The sequence below is a fragment of the Bacidia gigantensis genome, assembly GCF_019456465.1.
Source record: "Bacidia gigantensis strain McMullin 20006 chromosome Unknown contig_125, whole genome shotgun sequence".
NCBI classification, from domain to species: Eukaryota; Fungi; Ascomycota; class Lecanoromycetes; order Lecanorales; family Ramalinaceae; genus Bacidia; species Bacidia gigantensis.
This window is the reverse complement of record NW_025408591.1, coordinates 468833-488383: the sequence shown is the minus strand read 5'-3', so window position 1 is coordinate 488383 and position 19551 is coordinate 468833. Positions and strand designations below refer to the sequence as shown.

The 19551-nt window shown below is 50.0% G+C and overlaps 8 protein-coding genes across 8 annotated transcripts; 3 read left to right on the top strand and 5 right to left on the bottom strand.

Moving 5' to 3' along the window:
- Nucleotides 1-294: 294 nt before the first annotated feature.
- KY384_000968 (uncharacterized protein) lies at nucleotides 295-1908 on the top strand (the record flags this gene model as incomplete). Its single annotated transcript, XM_044809500.1, has 4 exons — nucleotides 295-316; nucleotides 492-665; nucleotides 715-1760; nucleotides 1870-1908. 4 exons carry the CDS (start codon nucleotides 295-297, stop codon nucleotides 1906-1908), a joined length of 1281 nt encoding a protein of 426 aa, XP_044673407.1.
- Nucleotides 1909-1916: 8 nt separating this feature from the next.
- KY384_000967 (uncharacterized protein) lies at nucleotides 1917-3950 on the bottom strand (the record flags this gene model as incomplete). The annotated part of the gene is made up of 3 exons (XM_044809499.1): nucleotides 1917-3365; nucleotides 3416-3686; nucleotides 3778-3950. 3 exons carry the CDS (start codon nucleotides 3948-3950, stop codon nucleotides 1917-1919), a joined length of 1893 nt encoding a protein of 630 aa, XP_044673406.1.
- A 467-nt stretch (nucleotides 3951-4417) lies between these two features.
- On the bottom strand, nucleotides 4418-6625 carry KY384_000966 (uncharacterized protein; the record flags this gene model as incomplete). The annotated part of the gene is made up of 1 exon (XM_044809498.1): nucleotides 4418-6625. The coding sequence occupies one exon, from the start codon at nucleotides 6623-6625 to the stop codon at nucleotides 4418-4420; it is 2208 nt and encodes a 735-aa protein (XP_044673405.1).
- A 693-nt stretch (nucleotides 6626-7318) lies between these two features.
- KY384_000965 (uncharacterized protein) lies at nucleotides 7319-8950 on the bottom strand (the record flags this gene model as incomplete). Its single annotated transcript, XM_044809497.1, has 2 exons — nucleotides 7319-7502; nucleotides 7896-8950. The coding sequence occupies 2 exons, from the start codon at nucleotides 8948-8950 to the stop codon at nucleotides 7319-7321; spliced, it is 1239 nt and encodes a 412-aa protein (XP_044673404.1).
- Nucleotides 8951-12450: 3500 nt separating this feature from the next.
- Nucleotides 12451-13053, top strand: KY384_000964 (uncharacterized protein; the record flags this gene model as incomplete). The annotated part of the gene is made up of 1 exon (XM_044809496.1): nucleotides 12451-13053. The coding sequence occupies one exon, from the start codon at nucleotides 12451-12453 to the stop codon at nucleotides 13051-13053; it is 603 nt and encodes a 200-aa protein (XP_044673403.1).
- A 94-nt stretch (nucleotides 13054-13147) lies between these two features.
- On the bottom strand, nucleotides 13148-14163 carry KY384_000963 (uncharacterized protein; the record flags this gene model as incomplete). Its single annotated transcript, XM_044809495.1, has 2 exons — nucleotides 13148-13192; nucleotides 13276-14163. The coding sequence occupies 2 exons, from the start codon at nucleotides 14161-14163 to the stop codon at nucleotides 13148-13150; spliced, it is 933 nt and encodes a 310-aa protein (XP_044673402.1).
- A 964-nt stretch (nucleotides 14164-15127) lies between these two features.
- On the top strand, nucleotides 15128-15404 carry KY384_000962 (uncharacterized protein; the record flags this gene model as incomplete). The annotated part of the gene is made up of 2 exons (XM_044809494.1): nucleotides 15128-15134; nucleotides 15184-15404. 2 exons carry the CDS (start codon nucleotides 15128-15130, stop codon nucleotides 15402-15404), a joined length of 228 nt encoding a protein of 75 aa, XP_044673401.1.
- A 933-nt stretch (nucleotides 15405-16337) lies between these two features.
- Nucleotides 16338-19265, bottom strand: KY384_000961 (uncharacterized protein; the record flags this gene model as incomplete). Its single annotated transcript, XM_044809493.1, has 7 exons — nucleotides 16338-17562; nucleotides 17613-18120; nucleotides 18182-18543; nucleotides 18602-18788; nucleotides 18840-18864; nucleotides 18919-18937; nucleotides 18991-19265. The coding sequence occupies 7 exons, from the start codon at nucleotides 19263-19265 to the stop codon at nucleotides 16338-16340; spliced, it is 2601 nt and encodes an 866-aa protein (XP_044673400.1).
- Nucleotides 19266-19551: the final 286 nt, after the last annotated feature.

Genomic DNA, 19551 nt, shown 5'->3' with positions numbered 1-19551 from the left:
TATGATGTAGACAGACTCCCAAAGTCACATGTCTACAGAAAAGGTTGGCGTGGAATGTCACAGGAGTAGGTGTTTGTGGATGCGGAACTCCCAATAGCATACAGTGGCCTGACGCGGATTCGTTCGGATTTTTGCATAATTTTATGCAACTGTGCACAAATTATCATGAGCGTCATTAGGCGTCTCGCGACTTTTTCTTTACAGCTCATAAATTCCTAATTGACGAGCTTCTCTATTCTGGTGTCGCTATGTCGAAGCACGAACGCAAATCGACTTTGCCAGCAACGCCATCCCATGGATATGAGTTCTTTGGGCCGTACGTTATGTCCTTTGTTTACTCCAGTCGAGTTGATTGACAATTGCCAGGCCTGGGGTATCATTCCTCTCTTTTGGCTTGCCCATCGTCGTATACCTCGCCGCATTCTTGTGCAATGATGTTTCGGGCTGCCCTGCGCCATCCGCCCTCCACCCATCAACTCTCACCCTCACAGGCTTGAAAGAAGAGGTCGGATGGCATGGTATTTCCGGCCTGTTCAGCACCGAGGCAACGCTATGGATGCTAGGATATTACCTTTTCAGTCTTGTGCTCCAGACTATCTTACCGGGGCAAGAGGTTCAGGGCGTGGAGTTGGCATCGGGAGGAAGGCTAGACTACAAGTTCAATGGTAATCACAGCTTCTACCTGTCCGACTTCATTTGCTGAGTGACCTGCAGCTTTTCCTTCCGCTCTCATTGTACTTGGAGCAGCAGGCATTGGGACCATGCTGCAAGGGGCTGACTTTGCTCTGTGGACTTTTATATGGGACAATTACGTACGACTCATTACCGCCAATCTAGGCGTTGCCTTCGCCGTCGCTACCTTCGTCTATGTGCGAAGCTACCAGGTCCAAAAAGGCAACCAGGATAAGCGCGAATTGTCGCTTGGTGGACACACTGGCAACATAATCTATGATTGGTTTATGGGACGAGAGCTTAACCCCCGTGTGAACCTACCGCTGTTCGGGTCCATTGATGTCAAGATCTTTTGCGAACTTCGACCTGGCTTGCTCGGATGGCTTCTCCTCGACTTGGCTTTCATAGCACATCAATACAAAGCTTATGGTAAAATTACAGACAGCATCGTTTTCATTACCCTGTTTCAAGGATTGTATGTGATCGATGCGCTGTATTACGAGACCTCCATCCTAAGCACCATCGACGTGATCACAGACGGATTTGGCTTTATGTTGGCCTTTGGTGATGTGGTATGGCTACCATTCACATACTCTTTGCAGACACGATACCTTGCTGTCTACCCCCTCGACATGGGGATCCCAGGTACAGCCGGATGTATAGCCGTGGTCGGATTTGGCTACTGGATCTTCCGTAGTGCGAATAATGAAAAGGCTCGCTTCCGAGAGAATCCAAAAGACCCAAGGATAGCACACCTCAAATACATCCAGACCAAGACTGGTAGCAAACTGCTCACGTCTGGATGGTGGGGAACTGCTCGACACATCAATTATCTGGGCGACTGGATCATGGGATGGTCGTACTGTCTACCCACTGGGATTGCAGGATACTATATTGAGCGCTCACAACTCGCTGCTGCCACTAATTTCGATCCGGACGTCGTGCAAGGGAAGGCGAAAGGCTGGGGTATGATCTTCACGTATTTCTACATCCTGTACTTTGCAATCTTGCTCATTCATCGCGAGAGGAGGGATGATGAGAAGTGTGCAAGGAAGTACGGCAAGGATTGGGAGGAGTACAAGAAGCAAGTTCCTTATAGAATTCTACCTTACGTATATTAATGTAGAAGGCTTGATCGCCACCGAATACTTTTTAACCCATATTCGATCGCATGTCATATCTAACCTCAATGGAAAGAGAATTGCCCAAGAAATTGAAGTGGTTGAAGATGAATGATGTTTGAACTACGTTTTCCTCTTCTTGCCCTTCCCACCATTGACATGCCCATCTAAAGTCCCCTGCCCCTTTCTCTTCTGCGCCGTCTGCTTACTCGGGCTTTGCTGCCCACCTTTCTTCTTCTTCTCCTCTCCCTCGCCGTCATCTGCATGTTCCCCTATATCACTATCCGCACCATTCATCCCCTCTTCCTTCTTTCCCTCGGTTGGTCCCTCCGCACTATCACTAAAAAGCTCCTTCCACGTCCCATCAAGCACCTTCTTATTATCCCCATAGAGACCCACATGATACGCATTCTTCATCGCCTCAATACATATCTCCCTCCTCTCGTTAAAATCAAACATCGGCTTCGGATACACTCTACTGCCCCCCTCCTCCCCAACATCCTCCCCCTTAACCAAACACCCCGCCTTCTTCTGATCCTGAATCGGCGCCTTCCACGGCTCATAAATATACTTCGCCGGCAACTTCTGCAGCTCCGGCACATAATGCCGCACATAATCCCCATTCGGATCCGTCTTCTTCGGAAAAGCAATAGGGGAATAGCAACGGTAGTACTGCGCGTAAAACGCCGTGCAGCTCAACCACTGCCAATTCCCCGAATTGCAACTGACTTCGTGGTCGACGAGCCACTCCTCGAACACTTCCGCCCCGCGCTCCCAGCTGATGTAGCACCCGCCTCGCGTGAGGAAACACGCGACGGCGTGACGAGCGAGGTGGTGGATCCATCCCTCAGTGCGCAGCTGGCGCATCACGGCGTCGATCCATGGGAAGCCTGTCTTCCCCCATTTCCAGCGCTGAAACCAGATCTCGGCTTCTTCACTGTCGATGTGGTAGGAGGCCGTGATGAGATTGTTTGCGGGATCGATTTTGGAGGGGAGATGCCAGGGGACGAAGCGGCAGTGGGAGTTTCCCACCGTTTGAGCGAAGGAGTAGCCCAGGGTGGCTTGGGCGGCGAAGTACATGTCGCGGAAGAGGAGCTGGCCGATCAGGTTCGTGGGGATCGTGGATTGTTTGTTCTTGGGATACTTTTCGAGGACCTCCATGATGCGCCAGTAGAAGAGCCGGACGCTGAGGCTGCCGAAGTGGTGGTGCGGGGAGAGGAGTGTCGTGGATTGCGGGTTGAATGCTGTAGGCGCGGTCTGCGGTTTGGAGAATGTGGCCGTGTAGTCAGCGTCGAAGATGATTTTCTCGAGGTTCTTGAGGGCGACGGACTCGCCGCCACGGTGCTGGGAGGTCGCTTCTTTGAGGCCGAGCTCGCTCATCGTTGGAGGGGCGAAGTCGCCATTCGGGCCTGATAGCTTGTGATAAGACTTGTCCGGCGCATGTCGCTGGATGTCGTTGAAGTCTGGGTCCGGGGATGGTTGCGTTGGTTCGAAGTCGATGTTTGTGTCCCCTGGATCCGGAAGAGATTCAGGAGTCGGAACTGGCTTGGCCACTTCCAGTTTTTCTGCGGCCTAGAAGGTTGTCAGTAGATAATGCAGGAGATGACAGATGTGAGACGTACCTTCTCTACTTGGCTGATGCTCATGGTAGGCTTCCCATGATTGCGCTTTACCAGTTCATCTGGGTCATATAACGTTCTGCCCATCTTCATGATGACCTCTACACCTGCGGCCTTCGCTTCCTTGTTAATGCTCTCATCCCTATCCCGCGCATACGCATCTGTATCTTTCTCGAATACAAGATGAGATATCTTCCATGCCTTAAATAACTTAGGAAGCACCGTCTGGGGCGCCTCTCTTACAACGAACAACTTGGACTTTTTGTTTATTTTACTAATAGAAGAAGAAACATCATTTTGGCAATCAATGCTACAAGGTCGATTTTGTCAGTGTAGGATGCAGACAAATGGCTGTGAAAGCATACAGAAACTGCCATCGGTTCGGTCCAACTCTGGCGCGATAGACATAGTGTGGGTCCCAACACCATACGGGATACAAGCACTCTGGTTTGAGATCTAAAGCCGCTTTCAGGGCAGGTGAATCGTGGAGGCGCAAATCCGTTCGAAACCAATATATGACTCTAGGTTTGGAAGGCATTTTGAAGGGACGTCAGGGAAATGTTGCCAAGACAAAGTGTATGTACCATGAAGCGCAATGAAAGCTGTAAAGCCGCGCAGCGTAATCGTATTCGTTCTTTCTTTCTTCACAGTGTTGAGATTCGATTAAATGAAAATGCTGCAAAGGGCTGAACTGAATCAAAATATAATGCGAGCAAGGAGAAGGTCATGATGTAAAGTTCCAGCCACAAGCAAGGCCGACCCCTGCAAGGCCCAGACGGGAGATCCCTTGGTGCAGGCTCGCCAATCTGCCAATCTGCCATCTCCCCGTCACGACAGGCCATTCCCTGCAAACGCTCAGGGGTACATTTTCATTCATGCGCTCGCTGTTGGCGATACCTGATGTATCAGTTGCGCCGAATTGGGCGAGGTCTGTAGGTCACAGTGATATGAAGAGCACGGCAATCAATGGATCATAAACGCTTACATAAGCCTTCCACACTCATATCACGGCTCGACGCCCCCCTTCAAGGGCGAATCTTTGGCCAGCACAGTAGCATCTCTGGCCGCGAGAGCCTTATCTGATGCTCCTGCCAGCCTTCTTAGACTGCTACTCCTTGATCGATTGCCTTCCATTGCCTCCGCCCTGAGTTCTTGCAGCACTTCTTTACCATCCTCCATCTTGCCCAGTCGGACCACAAGCGCAGTGTTCTCTTTTTGAAGCGCTCCCACTTGCTCTTTCAGAATGTCACGCTCCTTAGTCACGTCGTCAAGCTGCTGTATCAGACCCTCCTTTTCTCGATTCAACCGCACCCTTTCGTCTTTTTCTTCAACTTTGCGCTTCTTGGCATCTAGTTTAGCCACAGTGCTCTTGTATTTCTGCTCCTGCTTTGCGACTTCTTTGGCGTGCTTCTCCTCGGCTTTCTTTATCCGCTCTTCTTCCCTGGACGTTAATTCTTCCTTGTCTTTCGCCTCCTTCCCTTTTGTCTTGGCAAGTCTTTCGTTCAAGAGCCGTTTCCTCTCGTTAAATTTCGCAAGCTCCTTTTCGTGGGGAGACATCGTCGCTTTGGGATTCAGGCCTGTACTCTGAGACGGAGTCGATGCCGTTGATGCTACGTCATCCCAACGTTCTTCGGCGCTTGCGAACGACAGCCCACTCGAAACAGAACTAATGGATGGCGTTCGAGGAGCACTTTTGGTAGTACATGGCTCTTCATGAGGTGTCGAAACGTTAGCAGTTTCTTGACTCGATTGATGGCCAGGCAAGCGATCTACGATACTCTGTGGAGCATAGGTCTCCAGGCTTGCAAGTGCAACATTCGAGACGCCTGCTATGAGGCCTCCTGACGCAGTTTCTTGCACGACCTCTGGCTCTTTTTCTATCTTGCTAGGCTTTAGTTGGTTTGTATCAGCCTCCTCTGTGGTTTCTTCAATGTCATTTAGACCGGCTAAATGGCCATTAGTCTGAGGAGCTTCTAGCCCGTCGTCTTTTTCGCCACCTGGCCTTTTTATGTCACCCTCGTCTATTGCATTAAGCACCTCCTCGGGGTGCTCTTTCTGTGCAGCCCAATCGACGAATTTGCCAGCATCTGCGACAATGCCGCCTGGAGTGCCACGTTCGACTAAGAAGCGTGGAACGCTCCCTCCAGGATCACTTCTTGTGATCATGATCCACTCAACAGGAGCCAGCTCATCTTCAGCGTCTCCAGATGCTTTACCCAAGCTGCGGTCTTTCATGTTTGTCGCAAAAGATATCGTTTTCCCTCTCTGTCGACCCTCTTTCGCGTCTTGTGCAATATCACCTGTATTATGGTTTTGGATCCCGCCGCTTGTGTCGTCTTTTAACTCGTTTTTCTCAGGAGAAACGGAAAGATCCAAAGCTGAGGCTGACCTCTGTGGTTTCCTTGGAAGCTGCCTAATGAATTCAACTGATTCATATTGACCCCGCACAAACCCATTTCGTGGTGGACAGTCGGGGTGAACGCACGGTCGCGATATCATCATGAAATGGTTAGACATGTCATTAGAACGTGTGCTGCCAGAGACTCCTGAGGTAGATGCGGGAGGTTTCGAATCGCCATTTTGGCTGACAGCGTTAGTCGAAGTGAGGAGCAAGGTGACGAAGTCTCTTGGTGCAGATGGCCCAGGGAATTGCGCGCTCAAATGGTAGACTTCTGCGGTACCTACGCGATCCACCTTTTTACTTTCTACACGCCTTTCACCTCCAATACCTCTGATGTTTCCTTCCCCTGGCCCTCCTTGCACCTCTAATGTTTCAGGAAACTCTCGTTGTAGCCCCAATTTCCACTTTCTGAAGCTCAAGCCCTCGTGGACGCTTCGTCGTGCAAACCAAGCTCCTCTTCCATCTTTGCCCCCCACTTTGTAAACGGACATACCCATCGGATTTTCTTTGGCACTGAGTTTGAGAGGTTTGCCCCATTCCTTCTGTAGTGGTACATTCTTCGGATCTAGAGGATCAGAACGAGCGGATGATGGAGAAAGCTCGGAGGAGTTGGAGGCTTCGGAAGTGGTTGTCGATGAGCGTGGACGGCCAATTGGGGTTTCTGAAGGGGCAGGGAGTGGGACAGAATCGAGAATAATCTGGGCAGATTGGAAAGCAGACTGAAAATACGCTGTCAACGCATCAGTGTCTTGCGGGACGGAAGAGAAGTCTGTTGGACCGAGGGTCGAGAGGGCGGAATGCAGCTCTGCCATTTTTGTTCATGACACGCACGAGATGTTGAAAGCAGAAGGTGAGAGATTATATGTGTCAGTCATATCACGTAGCGGCAACAATGTAGAAATATAGGGGAAGCTGTGCATCACTATTATCTGGGTATCGTAATACTTGGAAGTTGATGACCCTTCGGACGAACTAGTAATCCGGTTTATGCGCCTCTGATCCTCAATGTGACGTTGCTGAGGTCGAGCTACTAATCCCATGGCGGGACATCGCATCTTGAATTACAAAGACGTAGCAGCCCTTAATTTGAGCTCTATAGTCGTCGAAAAAGTTGGCGTGGTACGCCTAGACTCTACGTTCAAGGACCGAGGGGACGACGTCTAAGGAAAAGGATCTGGGGTCACTCTGCGCAAATGCAAAAAGAAAACTTCTTAAAAGACATGAAGGCTTGAGTACGAAGTTATCTGTATTCGCTTCGGTGTTTATTATGCTATGGTGAAAGCAGCGCAGCCACTATGATTCACCTGTACCACTCCATACAATAGATTGGCATCCAAAGAACCTGTCCCTGGTGTAGGATATTACCCTGCCAGCTCTCAGTGCCCACATTCCATCTTTCCGGCTTCCAGTAGACCAAGCGCTTCGACAATCACAGAAAATCTTCTCCAGAATCCGCCCCGGACGTCCTCTGGAGTGCCTGGTCTACCTCATCCCCTTTCTGATGTTCAGTAATAGTCCTGAGAGCCGATGTGATTAAGCATGCCGGATGCTGTGTATTTATGAGCTATGTTGCCGTCGTCCCTCGTGTAAATCCAGCCGAAATCCAGTTCCGGATCGATGGGATCGACAGGTGTGCGTGGCATACTGAGAGCGGGCAAAGCCACAAGACCTCTCGCAGCGCTGCGCTCCCTGTAAGACGACAAGTAAATTAGATGTGCAAGCGTGAAATGAATCCAAAATTGTATCCCGCCCATATGCCGTGAGGCTCCGATCTTATGTAATGCTGAAATATCCTCCCAGTAGATGCTGCTGACTGAAACGAATGATGATGAAAGGTCCTGCCGTTCGTAACGCATGATCGAAAAGCAACGCTCGCTAACTGTACATGGCAAAATCGAAAAACAAAAAAGCACGTAATGGGTATCCGCCGATCGTTCGTTCGTCCGTCTCGATGTGTCAATTTGCCTGGCCTATGGCATCGTGGTCTCATGTGAGCCTCCAAAAGTGTCGTAGAATAGGAGCCCCCAGGCTGAGTAGCTCAGGATAGGTGCAAATCTCATGTCCTTTTTTCACATCGCATACTGAAGAGGAGCAAAATTCGAGTATTGCTCCCAATCAAATCCACCAAAGCCATCAAAGCCGGTGTTTGGCCCACATGTCTGCTGCATCAAAGTACTGGGCATCGGCATTGATGACATGGCTGTTGTGGTGACCGGCAGGCTGTAGAATTGTGTAGGACTTGGTGATTCGGACGAGAAAGGATCACTGAGCGTCGATGTTGGTGACATTTCAGCGATCATATCAGGTTGCATTTGGAAATCACTCATGTCCATACATGCCCACATGCCGGCTCCAGAGTCCGCAGAGGTGTATACGGGCTCTGAAGGAGCATATTTCCATGTGTCTTGTGCATTTGAGTAGTTGGAGGGGAGAGTGGGTTGCCACCAATTCTCGGAGCCAGTAGAGCTTGGTAGTACAGGCGTTGGTCGGACAACATCGACGGGTCGTGGCGGAGGTGGGAGGAGGGGCAGGAACAGCCCCATGATGGCGGTCTTGACCTCATCTGCTCTTCCACAAAGAAGCTCACCGGCACCATCTTCTTCTAACCCATCCAAGACCATAGAGTTGGTGCGATAAACGAATTTGTTGATGGCTTGTACGAAGTCTTCATGCAACTTCTTCACCTGGGTATCCTTTTCTGACCAGTTGATGGTGTCGTTCTTGGCGTCGACTGTATGAATGTCCTTGTGGTACTCGATTAGAGACTCTATCGTCTCCGATGTGAGTTTGAATGCAACCTCGTTCTGTGAGACCATGTCGACATGTACGACGTAGGCTTCGATCGAGACCATTTGGAAGTTGAAAACGGCTTCGACTAACGGGTTGTCGTCCTTGACAAGCTCATCTGAGGGAGCGCGCTGTAGGAAGAGGGTGCATAGTGTCCATATTGCGGAGGGAGAAGAGAGAAGCTCTGTCAGGCATCGGAAATGTTGAGCGACGCTGTTCAACGGGCGCTTTCGTGCAACTCTTTTCAGCGTACTCGTGAGAAAAGGATCAACCTTTGTATTCAAGACGATATTGGGGGCAGCGCGAGCTGAGAATGCGGCGGCGGATGATGGTAGTAGTTGTGGAGGCATGTCGAAAGTTTGGTGGTTGTGTCGCTCGTAATGGTTTTTCCGGTCCGGAGGTGAGGGGTTTTCTTCGATGTGGGAAAGAAATTATCTGGAAAAGAATAATAGAGAAAAGAGTCGTCTCAGGAATAATAAATAAACAAAAGGAAATAGAAAAGGTTGTACAAAGAGTCGGTGGGGAAACACCGAAGAAGATGGCGAAGAGAAAGAGGTAAGATCAAGCGGAGGGAGTTTCACTTATAAGAATCATGATTCTGAGTGAGCACGGCCACCCACCGAGCACCCGCAGACGTGGGTCAGCGAAACAGAAAAATGAGAAAATCTGCTGTTAGTCTCATGCAGCCTAGGAAGTATACTGCTAGGCATGCGGGCTTTTTCCTGCCTGGTCTAGCCTCTACTCTCGCTGTAACCTTTCTTCTTCTCTAGAGTCTCGGTACAATGTCAACTTGAGTCTAGGGCCGACTGCCGCCGCGAATCTTCCCTTGACTCAGCCCCTCCACTTCTGCAACTAAGATTCATGCTCGACACGCCTCCACCACGTCCCACATCGCGCGAAAGGTACATCGAGGTGGTACCTGCTGCTTTGTGAGTCTCGAAATTACGTAGGCGATCGCATCTCCCATCAGATAGCCTAGACTTGCTGCTTTATCAGGGGGACTCAAGATTAGGGTGTAAAAGATGTGCGATATCTTGGTACTGAAGTTGGCGAGGTTCAAAATAGAAGCATGGATCACTCAACGTCTCATCTCCTCATCAAAGCATGAGAGACTTGTGTCCAAGCAAGCCGGTCTTCATTTCGGTATCTGAAGTTGGCCGCGCAACGAAAGTCCCCGCCATCTTGTGGCAACATGGCTCCTTCTGTCACCTGCATGTACTGCTTCTCCTGCATCTGCACCCTGCACAATCACGAGACTGCCATATGAGGCCATTAACGCTCGTTTGGCCGTCTGTCCTGATGCGATACAGGCACCGTCGTCTCGCATGTTAACTTGTTAAGGTCACGGGGAAGCTTACGGCAACGTGACCCGGGGAGCGGCAACAACGTGAATTTCTCTGGCTTGGATCTTCATCTCCCCTTCAGCTCTGCGCAGAATGCAGGGGCGCACGGCATCGATACTCCTTCAAGACCAGCGTTGATCTCGAAAGAAGGCGGATACGAGAGGCCATTCGCTGCGGCTGACGGAGGTGATGTTGAGCTTAAAGCTGATACCCCCGCCACGATGCGCCATTGGTTGAAGACATTCTGGACTAGACTCTTCTCAGGCCTGTCATCGAGACGTCTGTTTTCTAGAACAGCTCCACTCGGCAAATACAGATACTGAGCACCTGTGTACAACACATAAAGTTCAATATCTTCCATCTTTTGCTTGACTTGCACCGAGTTAGTCGACAGACGTTGATATTGGGGGCCATGACATCGTACAACGTGGCAGTGTGGCTGTGGTGGCCAGGCTAGTGGGCCTGTTCTAAATCTGGGTACTGGAGATGGCCGATCCTCGGCCCTTTGGGACCAGCCTCTCTTGCCCTCTTTTGGCCTTATTCCGTATGCAGGGCAAGCGTCATTTTCAACACATACAAAGCGACTCTTGAATAGCCTTGTTCATCAAGCGCTCCTGTTACTTTTGCCAGAATACTGACAGAGACTTGCACAGAACCGGATTTTCGTCAAGCTTACTCGCGGCTATCAACGGCCGTTGTACGGTGCTAGAAACTTGGCAAGAAGCAACACCTATTTGCTCGACGCTGGCCATAGACCAAAAGCACCATGATCGTATGACTCACTGGTCTTGAAACGACGATGTCTCTTCTGCGACATGGTTTCAGTGAATGCTAGTGTATATGCAAGTCGGAGTCACCTAGAGTGATGCTACAACACGTGAGCGCGTTCGCTCGACGCGGTGACGACGCGCTGGCAAAATATACGTTCGCGGTGCTCGAGGCGTGCGACGATCGAAGGGGATGCCATGAAGCTGCCCAAGGCTTTGTGTGGAAGGAGATCTCCCTCACTGTTTATGACCGAGGGTCTGCTACCTGGCTCTGAAATGATTTCGTAAGATGCTCCATTCTGGGGTTTTAATGGTGCGTGGAAGACTCGGACGCGCCTTTCGGGTAGAGCATTCGCAGGACGCGAATTGTTCGACAGCTATTCCCGAACGCCTATCTGAACATTATTCCCATTTCTTATAGGTCTGGGTGATGTCTACGGGCCCTTGATTATTGTTGTTGATCGTGCCAGAAGTTGGGTCTTTGTTTCTCTATTTGTACATCCTTAATGCCCACCGCACATATTCCACAACCTGCCAAAGTTTTGCCTGCGCACGATCTCATGGTTTCGGGAGTCCCTGTTTGCCGTTCGATAGCTTCTCAATTATTTCCTTGAAAAGACCTGACCGGCAGCAGAAAGATTGGAACATAAGACAGACCCTGGTCAAAATTTGATAGCTAGTCCTGGCAGCTGCATCACCGTTACCTCCTGACCTTGGGACGCTTTGTTCGGACTCTTTCTCAAAGTTAAGGCTTGCTTCTAAGGACGCTCGATTTTTGGTGACTGCCAAAATGGGGAGCCACCCTCTACGACCACCTCGGGCAATAATGCTTTAAGGTCTGTCCATGAAAACGTTGAAATAAGGGCTTCTTGGGCGGCGATGGGACTTAGTACCTAAAGCCAGCTTTCAATGCACTTTCGAGACTTTGACGCTTGTGGCTTGTCCACGAGACTGTATGATGAGTCTCTGCCTTACACAATTGACGAGCCAAGCGAGCCTGCATTCGACGACGAACTTACTTAAAAGCTTTACAAGCTTAGTTCTGCTCTTCTGCATGAAGCAGACGCAAGTGTTGCTACATATGACTGGCTAGAGAGATGCGAAGAACTACGGTAGTTTGTCGAACGTAGCCAATTGGAAAGCCAAAATCTGCCGTAGCTGCCGCATACAGATTCTTTCTTCTATCAGTGGCATGCCCAAGCGTACATCTATCTCCCTGTGGTTTCTCACGAACCACATAACCGGCTTTCGGCCTTGTGGAATGCTTATGGTTTACAGAATCTCTTCGGAAAGCTTTCTGTAGACGGCAAAGCTGACCCTTTGGCTATTTTCTACAGGCCTCTAACCCCTAATGCTATTTTTAGATTGCCGCAAGTTCTTTCAAAGTTTCAACAGCGCTGAGCATGGACGATTTATTCCTTTGGAAGACAGAACTGAAAATGTATCTTCAAAGGGGGATGCAGTCAAAACAAGCATGTGAAAAGAAGTTCCCCGTGATCTCAGCCCCTGATTCCTACAAGGAAATTCCCATCCATTCGTAAAATCATAGCACATACATATATGGAAATATCTCTTTGACTTGTAAGAAAAGTCTTGACCTCGGCCTCATCCGAGAACTAAGCGTCTCTTATCGCAGATCTTCGTCATTGGCCTTGCCGCGCTCTTCCTTTTTACTATCCTTAAGCAGCCTGTTTCCTTGAACAACTTGAGGAAATTGAATCTCGTCTTAATTCCATCACCATGGCCAATTTCTCGATTCAAGAGTGCTTGCCAGAGCATTTACCCCAGGTTCTTAATATCTACAACCATTACGTCCGTCACACAATCATAACATTCGACATTGAAGAACAGCCACTCTCGTATGTCCAAGGCACTTATGAATCGGTACAAGAAGCAAAACTGCCATATTTGGTCGCTCTCCTCCCTACTTCTTCACCCATGGAAAAGGGCACAGTGATGGGCTACACGTACGCGACCCAATTCCGTCCTCGCCGCGCATACGCCGCGTCAGTAGAGATCTCCCTTTTCTGCCATCCTGACTACAAAGGAAGAGGTTGCGGCAGCCGGCTCCTGGAAGCCCTCATTCAAGCCTTGAGAGAGGTGCCGGTTTCAGAGGCGAGAGAAAATGGGGTGAAGGAAATGCTCGCGGTATGCTCATTGGATCCAGCGAATGATGTGAGGGACTTCTATAGGAAATTGGGTTTCAAGGACAGGGGACATTTGCGGAATGTGGGGTGTAAATTTGGGAAGTGGTGGGATACTGCTTATTCGCAGCTGAGTTTGCGGAGTGAGGAGGAGAATAGAGACATTGAAGACGGAAGGGAGACGGCCGGAAGGGTGTAGCTTTTCTTAAGCGAGGCTTTAGTTTTAATTCTCTATTAATCGCTGCTCGGACGCAGCTTGGAGTTCTATGAACCGGGTAGTCCTATGATATCTCTCATTGCCGGAATGGCTCGAGGTAGAAAGAAGATGGTAAAGAGTGCTGCGAAGGCCGTCAACAAGCCAGTAAGCTACTTAATGTTAGCTTCGATGAACACCTCAATATGAGTGAAGGGTATGGCATACCTTCTCAAACCACGTATGAAAATAAATCGCCGTCATCAACAGCATATACCAACTCAACCCCACCACACCCATCATCAACCAGGCTCCTACTCTTTCCACCGCGGTCTCCTGCTCCCCTTCCTCCCCCACATCCCCCCCACTACTACCGCGATCCACCCTCCCCACCTCCCCCCTCTGTCCCCTCGCAACTCTCTCATCCCTCAACCCCTTCCACCCCAGCACAACCGGCAGCATCTCCATGGCCAAGAAAGCACTCCCCATCGTCAAAATGAAAACATGCCCAGAAATATCATGCCCACCCCTCCACACGCCCCCCACCGCGCGACAAGCCTCTTTACTAAACACCTCCCCCACGCCCCCTTTCCCCTCCAATCGTCTCGCAATCTCGCACGCGCCCCCACTAACCCTGAACCCACGATCCACCAGCGCCGGTCCAAAAAACCACTGTGTCACACCCAGCCACCACGCAGTCACCAGCGCATATCTTACCGCGCCCCTCAATCGTTTTGGCGTCACCACCAAGCCTCCTGGGGGCCCACTGGCTCTGCTCGTGAACAAGAACACGATGTAAGCTAGAGACACCCAGAACCAGTGAATCTTGACGAAGTAAGAGTTCAGGAAGTTGCGTTTTAGAGCGAAGTAGGAGGGTGCAAGGTCAGGCGGGTGGGATTGCGTGAGGTTGTTGTAGGGCGCTGTGCGCGCGGACGGGTCGAAGAGGGAGAAGGCGGCGCCGAGAAGGAGGAGGGCGGGGTAGATTGCTAGGAGCAGAGTTTCGAGGGGCGTGGGGCGGAGGGGATTCGTGATGCTAGCGGAGGTGGGAGTATTGACTGAGGAGGAGGGCGTGTCTTTGTTGATGGCTGCGGTGCCGTTGCGGCGCTTGGGGGCCATGGGTGTAACGATGAGAATGGGTTTCTGTCAGGTACTACGATTGCTGGTTCGCGAAGGTTGTTATAGTAGCGACATGGTGGTGGTGGCAAGTAATGCAGCGTGGCCTCGACGACAAATCCAGTGAAATGACGTCCTCGGCCAACGGCTGGTGACACTAGTCCATTTCGGGCCTGCAGGTTGCAGGAAACGCTCGAGGGGGGTGGAACAAAAGGCAATAGAAGTTCTTGATCGTATTCGGTCTGTACTCTATAGTCGTATACCCGACTTCTCGAACCCTCTCGAAAGCCTCTACCTCAGGCACCAGATGCCAACCTACCGATACCGGTAAATCAGATCCTCCAGGCAGAAAGCCCTACCTCTAGGGCTTATCTGCCACCCCAGATTCTACCCTACCTACCACTAGCCTCCCGTGTCTCAGGGGCATAGCAGAGTAGTATTATAAGGCGTCCAATCACCCACCCAACCATGGTCTCCACGCGACGGCACCCATCTCCATCCAAAGCCTCCACTCCCACACCCTCGCGTCCGGGCAGCTGGACTCACACCCCGGACCGCCTAACACTGACATGGCTCCTCCTCTCTCTCCCCCTCGTAATCTGGGACACCGGCTACGTTCTCGGACGACCCCACACCATGCCCGGCGGACGCTTCTCTTTACCGCTCTATAAACCGTACATCCTCTACGGCCAGATCGATTACGTGTATGGCTGGAAGTCGTATAATGAGCACAACGGGTTCACTGCCGCTCAGAGCTCTGCGAATGTAGTGGAGACGGTGGGGTATCTAGCTTATTTGTGGATTCTGTGGAGGTATGGAGAGGGGGAGGGGAAGGGGGGTTTTGGGAGGAAGGCTGTCAGAGGGGGGTGGGGTGGGTTGGCGTGTCTAGTTGGGTTTGCCTTGGCGGTTATGACGTTTAGTAAGACGATGCTTTATGGTGAGTTAGTCCGCATGCATCGTCAGCATCATGATCAGTCAGTGAGACTGAGAGAAAGGGATTGACAGCTGACGTTACTACTCAAGGCCTCAACGAGTTCCATTCCGGCTTCGAGAACGTCAAGCACAACACACCGAGTGATCTCGTGCTGTTATATATCCTACCAAATGGAGCTTGGTTAGTTGGCCCATCATATCTGATTTATGTGTTCGGCAGAGATATCCTCCTTGGCCTTGCCATTGCTAGTGGCGATACGAAGAGTGCGCCCGCCAAAGCTGCTTCGACGTTGAGATCGAAAGCTGAATAATTTACTGTTTGCATGGTAATGTTTAAACAATTGAGCGCGGAGAAACGAGTGTTTTCGTGGCCATGGTTTTAATCCTAATGGGACACTTTCTGATGATCAACAATCCAAGGCTGTCATTCTTACTATTTTTGTACATTCAATTCGCCTATTTCACCAGAACCAAGATTAAAAAGAGTTCCCCCAGGTTCTCTAGAATTTCAAATCAGTAGGCGAAAGAGATAACATTTCTGATCCTGTTAAGTCAGTCAGAGAAACGCTTGTGCAAAGCCTTTGTCTCTAAAAAAATAATATTTGCAAAAGACCGCTTGAAATAATATTTAATTTTGAAAAATTAAATAAAGTGAATCCTTTCACTAGAGAACTTATTTCCAACAAAATTATAATTTGCCCAAGTCACTCGCAAAATCTGCAAATCTTCTAGCAGCTACTATGCCCCCAATCACTATGCATCTGCATTAAATAATACATCAATTGATGTCAAGAAACGATCTCCCCTGCTGAAAGCCATCAAGTTCTCGAGTTGGGTTAGTAGACTGTACTATTTGATCTCATGAGAAATGGAGACAATAAGACAGTTTTGAGGCTCAGATCTCAATTTGAGGGAATCCACAGCAAGTTGACAAGAATGGGAAGTCTACGACATAGATTGGCTCATAATATTGGCCAGGCTTACCAGTATCGCGTTCAGTGCTCTGACTTGGAGTCAAGCATCAAATTAGGAATAAGACGGCAGCGTTGTTAAAATCTATCGTTTCATGGTTCGCTAATCTCGGGTACAATTATTTACATAGAAGCATAAGTCAAAGAGTGAGAAGCAAAGCCTGCGGAAGCAAACTTTACGGGCTAGCCCTTTGTTCAAGACCATTAAGACATTAAGTCATTACTCTGCAAAGCAGTCGCTTTTCTTATATCACCCCTATTCTTTCGAGCTTACTACTGCAGTGTTGCAGTCAACGGCAGGTTTCTCGAGCTAGGTCCCACATAAACAGTCTTCGGTGAGCTGCTGATGACCCAATTCTGGCTGACCGTATCCCAATTACTGATGTCTCGCCTAGTGATATCGACTTCAAACGTTGTGCTGCCACCAGGCTGGATGCTAAGTCTTTGGAAACCGCGCAGCACCTTTGGCGGATCATAAGGTCCACCAAGCGACAGGTAAAGCTGGGCTACCTCCTCGCCAGCTCTTTGGCCTGTATTTGATATAGTGGCACGGACTTGATAGAGCACGTCGTAGAGCTGCGGATTCCCGCCGGATGGTCCTGAGGCAGGGAGTAAAGGCTGAGCAGAGCCATTCTGGGAATTTGGTGGCACGAAACTGATGTCGCCATAGCCTGTCGTGTTTGCCGCCGTAGCAAGATCCGTGCCATTGAGGTATGGATAGATGTATCCTTTGATGGCCGTCATATTGGGCGGGAATTGATAGTCACCTGGATTGGTGCTGCCATTCCCAAATGTAGGGGCCGGAGCGGTGTAGCCAACAGTCGGTGTGTAAGTGCTTCCATTGTTGGGACTGACACTAGATATTTGAAGGCTCGAGTAGGAGAATTGGGTGTACGAGAGACCATAGCCAAATTCATAGACTGGGTCGATCTTTCGCTGATCGAGCGATCTATAGTCAATAAATACACCCTCAGAAAACGCGATTTGTGGGGCTCCTTGGTCGTTGTTTGGATTGTATAGGAGGTCTGTCCCAAAATCCGAACGCGTACGAGCCAAGGTGAAGGGTAATTTGCCGCCTGGATTCACCCGACCGTATAGAACGTCAGCAATTGAATTACCCGATTCTTGGCCAGGTAGACCAGCCCAAAGGATAGCAGTGATGTTTGGATTATCAGAATAATTGCCTATCAGCACGGGGCCGACAGAATGAATTACAAGGATTGTGTTGTTACAGCCTGCTGTTACGTTCTGGACGACCGTATCAGCACCTTTCCAGAAAGTGAGATTTTGACGGTCGCCTTCATTGCCGTCGACGTTGATATAGCCTTCTCCAGAATCAGCATTGACAAACACAATCGCGGCGCTAGCTTGAGCTGCAAGGGCTGGGATTTGAATTCCGGCGTAATTGTCGGTAATTGACTGGTAGATGCCGCCATTCTGCAAGACTTCGCTCTGGATCGCAGTGTCTGGCGTGACTAGGTAGGGGAAGTTCGCAGTGCTGGTTGGTCAAGGTCAGCTATATCACAAAATGATTCTGGGGATTTTTACCCTGAGCCCCATCCCATCGCAAGAGTACCATTATCGCAACCCCGATCATCACATCCATTCGGGCCGAAGGGATTCTCTCCTGCGTCACTGCCAAATACGGCCGTAAATTTCTCCTTTCCGGTGAGTGGTAGGGCGTTATTTGTGTTCTTTAATAGAACTGTGCTTGCTGATCCAATCTGGCGAATTAAGTTGGCATGTTCATCACGAACATCGACCAGCTCGTTGACCAAACCATATCCTTCCTTAGCAAAGTAATACTCATTATCGAAAGGTGCTCTTGTCCACGAGTCAAAATTGACATCAACGGCTTCGTGGTCGCGTCCGACATAATACCAAGCCGCAATGATTCTCGTAGCCATATCGTCCAGTCTCCAGGTGGGGACTGTGCCATTCAACACGGCAATCGTAAGATTAGCACCCCAGTAGGCTTTTCCACTATTGAATGCGGTATCACCTGGCATCGCCATGTCTAAACCAGCAAGGGCTGTGCTGACACCAGCATGCTGGGCTGAATAGGTCAGAAAATTAGCCCCGTAATCCATATAGTAGTTCTTCTGAGTCTCGCTTACCTTGCCAATCACTCATGATGAAGCCTTGGAAGCCCAACTCCCCTTTCAAGATATAATTCTGTAGGTGACTATTCTGACAAGAGTAGCTATTATTCACCTGATTGTAAGAGCACATAATGCTGGCAACTCCGGCTCTGACAGCGTCAGCGAAGGGCCAGAGATAAAGCTCGTGTAGGGTAGCATCATCGATATTCGAACTAGAAGCCTCCTTGATGTTGTAGCCATAGCCTTGGGCTTCGGGTTGTTGCCGAAAGTGCTCTTGCTCGTTCAGTATATAGTGTTTTGCTGTGGCCATAACGCCCGACTTTTGGATCCCTTGAATCGTCTCCGCCATCATGATGCCAGTCAATACCGGATCAGGACTTATTGCAGGCATTAGTTTGGGCTTTGAAAGCATATCGATCCTGTAAGACGACGTACCTGAAACCTTCCCAGTTCCTTCCACCTTCAGGCGAGCGCCCTAGCGGTCCAGCAACGGGCCCCAATTGTGCATCAACACCTTTGTCCCTGTGTTCAGCACCCATTGCTACCCCTCGAGCGTTGGCAAGTCCTCGATCCCATGTTGCAGCCACATTTACACCAGCTGGGAACGCAGAGTTGTAGTCGGCTGTTCTTCTGGTCAGCAAGTGATTTCCAATGCTGGTGTTACTTGACGTACTACTTCTGACACCAAGAGGGGAGTCCTGCAAGCACAATCGCCTAAAGCCCAGTCTTGGAACACCGCCAACTTCACCCACACATCGCTCGCTTTGCCAGCTGCGTATCGTCAGAAACTGCACTAAACGCGTCTTGTGCGGTGTGTCTCATACCCAACACCGGTAGTTAAATTGACCTTCTCAGTCAACGTCAATTGGCCCACAAATGCCCTCGCTTTCGCGTACGCGTCCGCCCAAGCTCCCGATCCAGTGCCCCATGGCGATGGATAGTATGGGGGTGAGAAATCTGCCGCGACTTTCGCAGCTGGATTGGGCGATTCCGCGCCAGGATATGTCGACGAAGGATAGGGAGCGGAATCATTGTTCTGCGACTGTTGGTGTGTGGCGATAGCGAATAAGAGGATGAGATAGAGCCGCTGGAGGAGCATCTGGTCGGAATGCGCAGGCGGGAGCTAAGACACGGGATGGCGAAATAGAGGCGCAAACACTAGCAATCCAGTGTGTACTCACAGTTATGTATTATAGATACGTGAAGGTCCTTCAACGTCAAAGGAATGAGAAAGAATGAAAGAAGGTGTTGGGAGAGAGTGGTCCTCGTATTGAATTGGGAAATTGGTGCCATCAGTCAGAGTTCCCCCAAAACATTGCCGTCATTACGTTGACGGGGCAGCTTAGTCATAAATCTGCAGGGGTTCCAGCCAAGCTTTTCAGGCT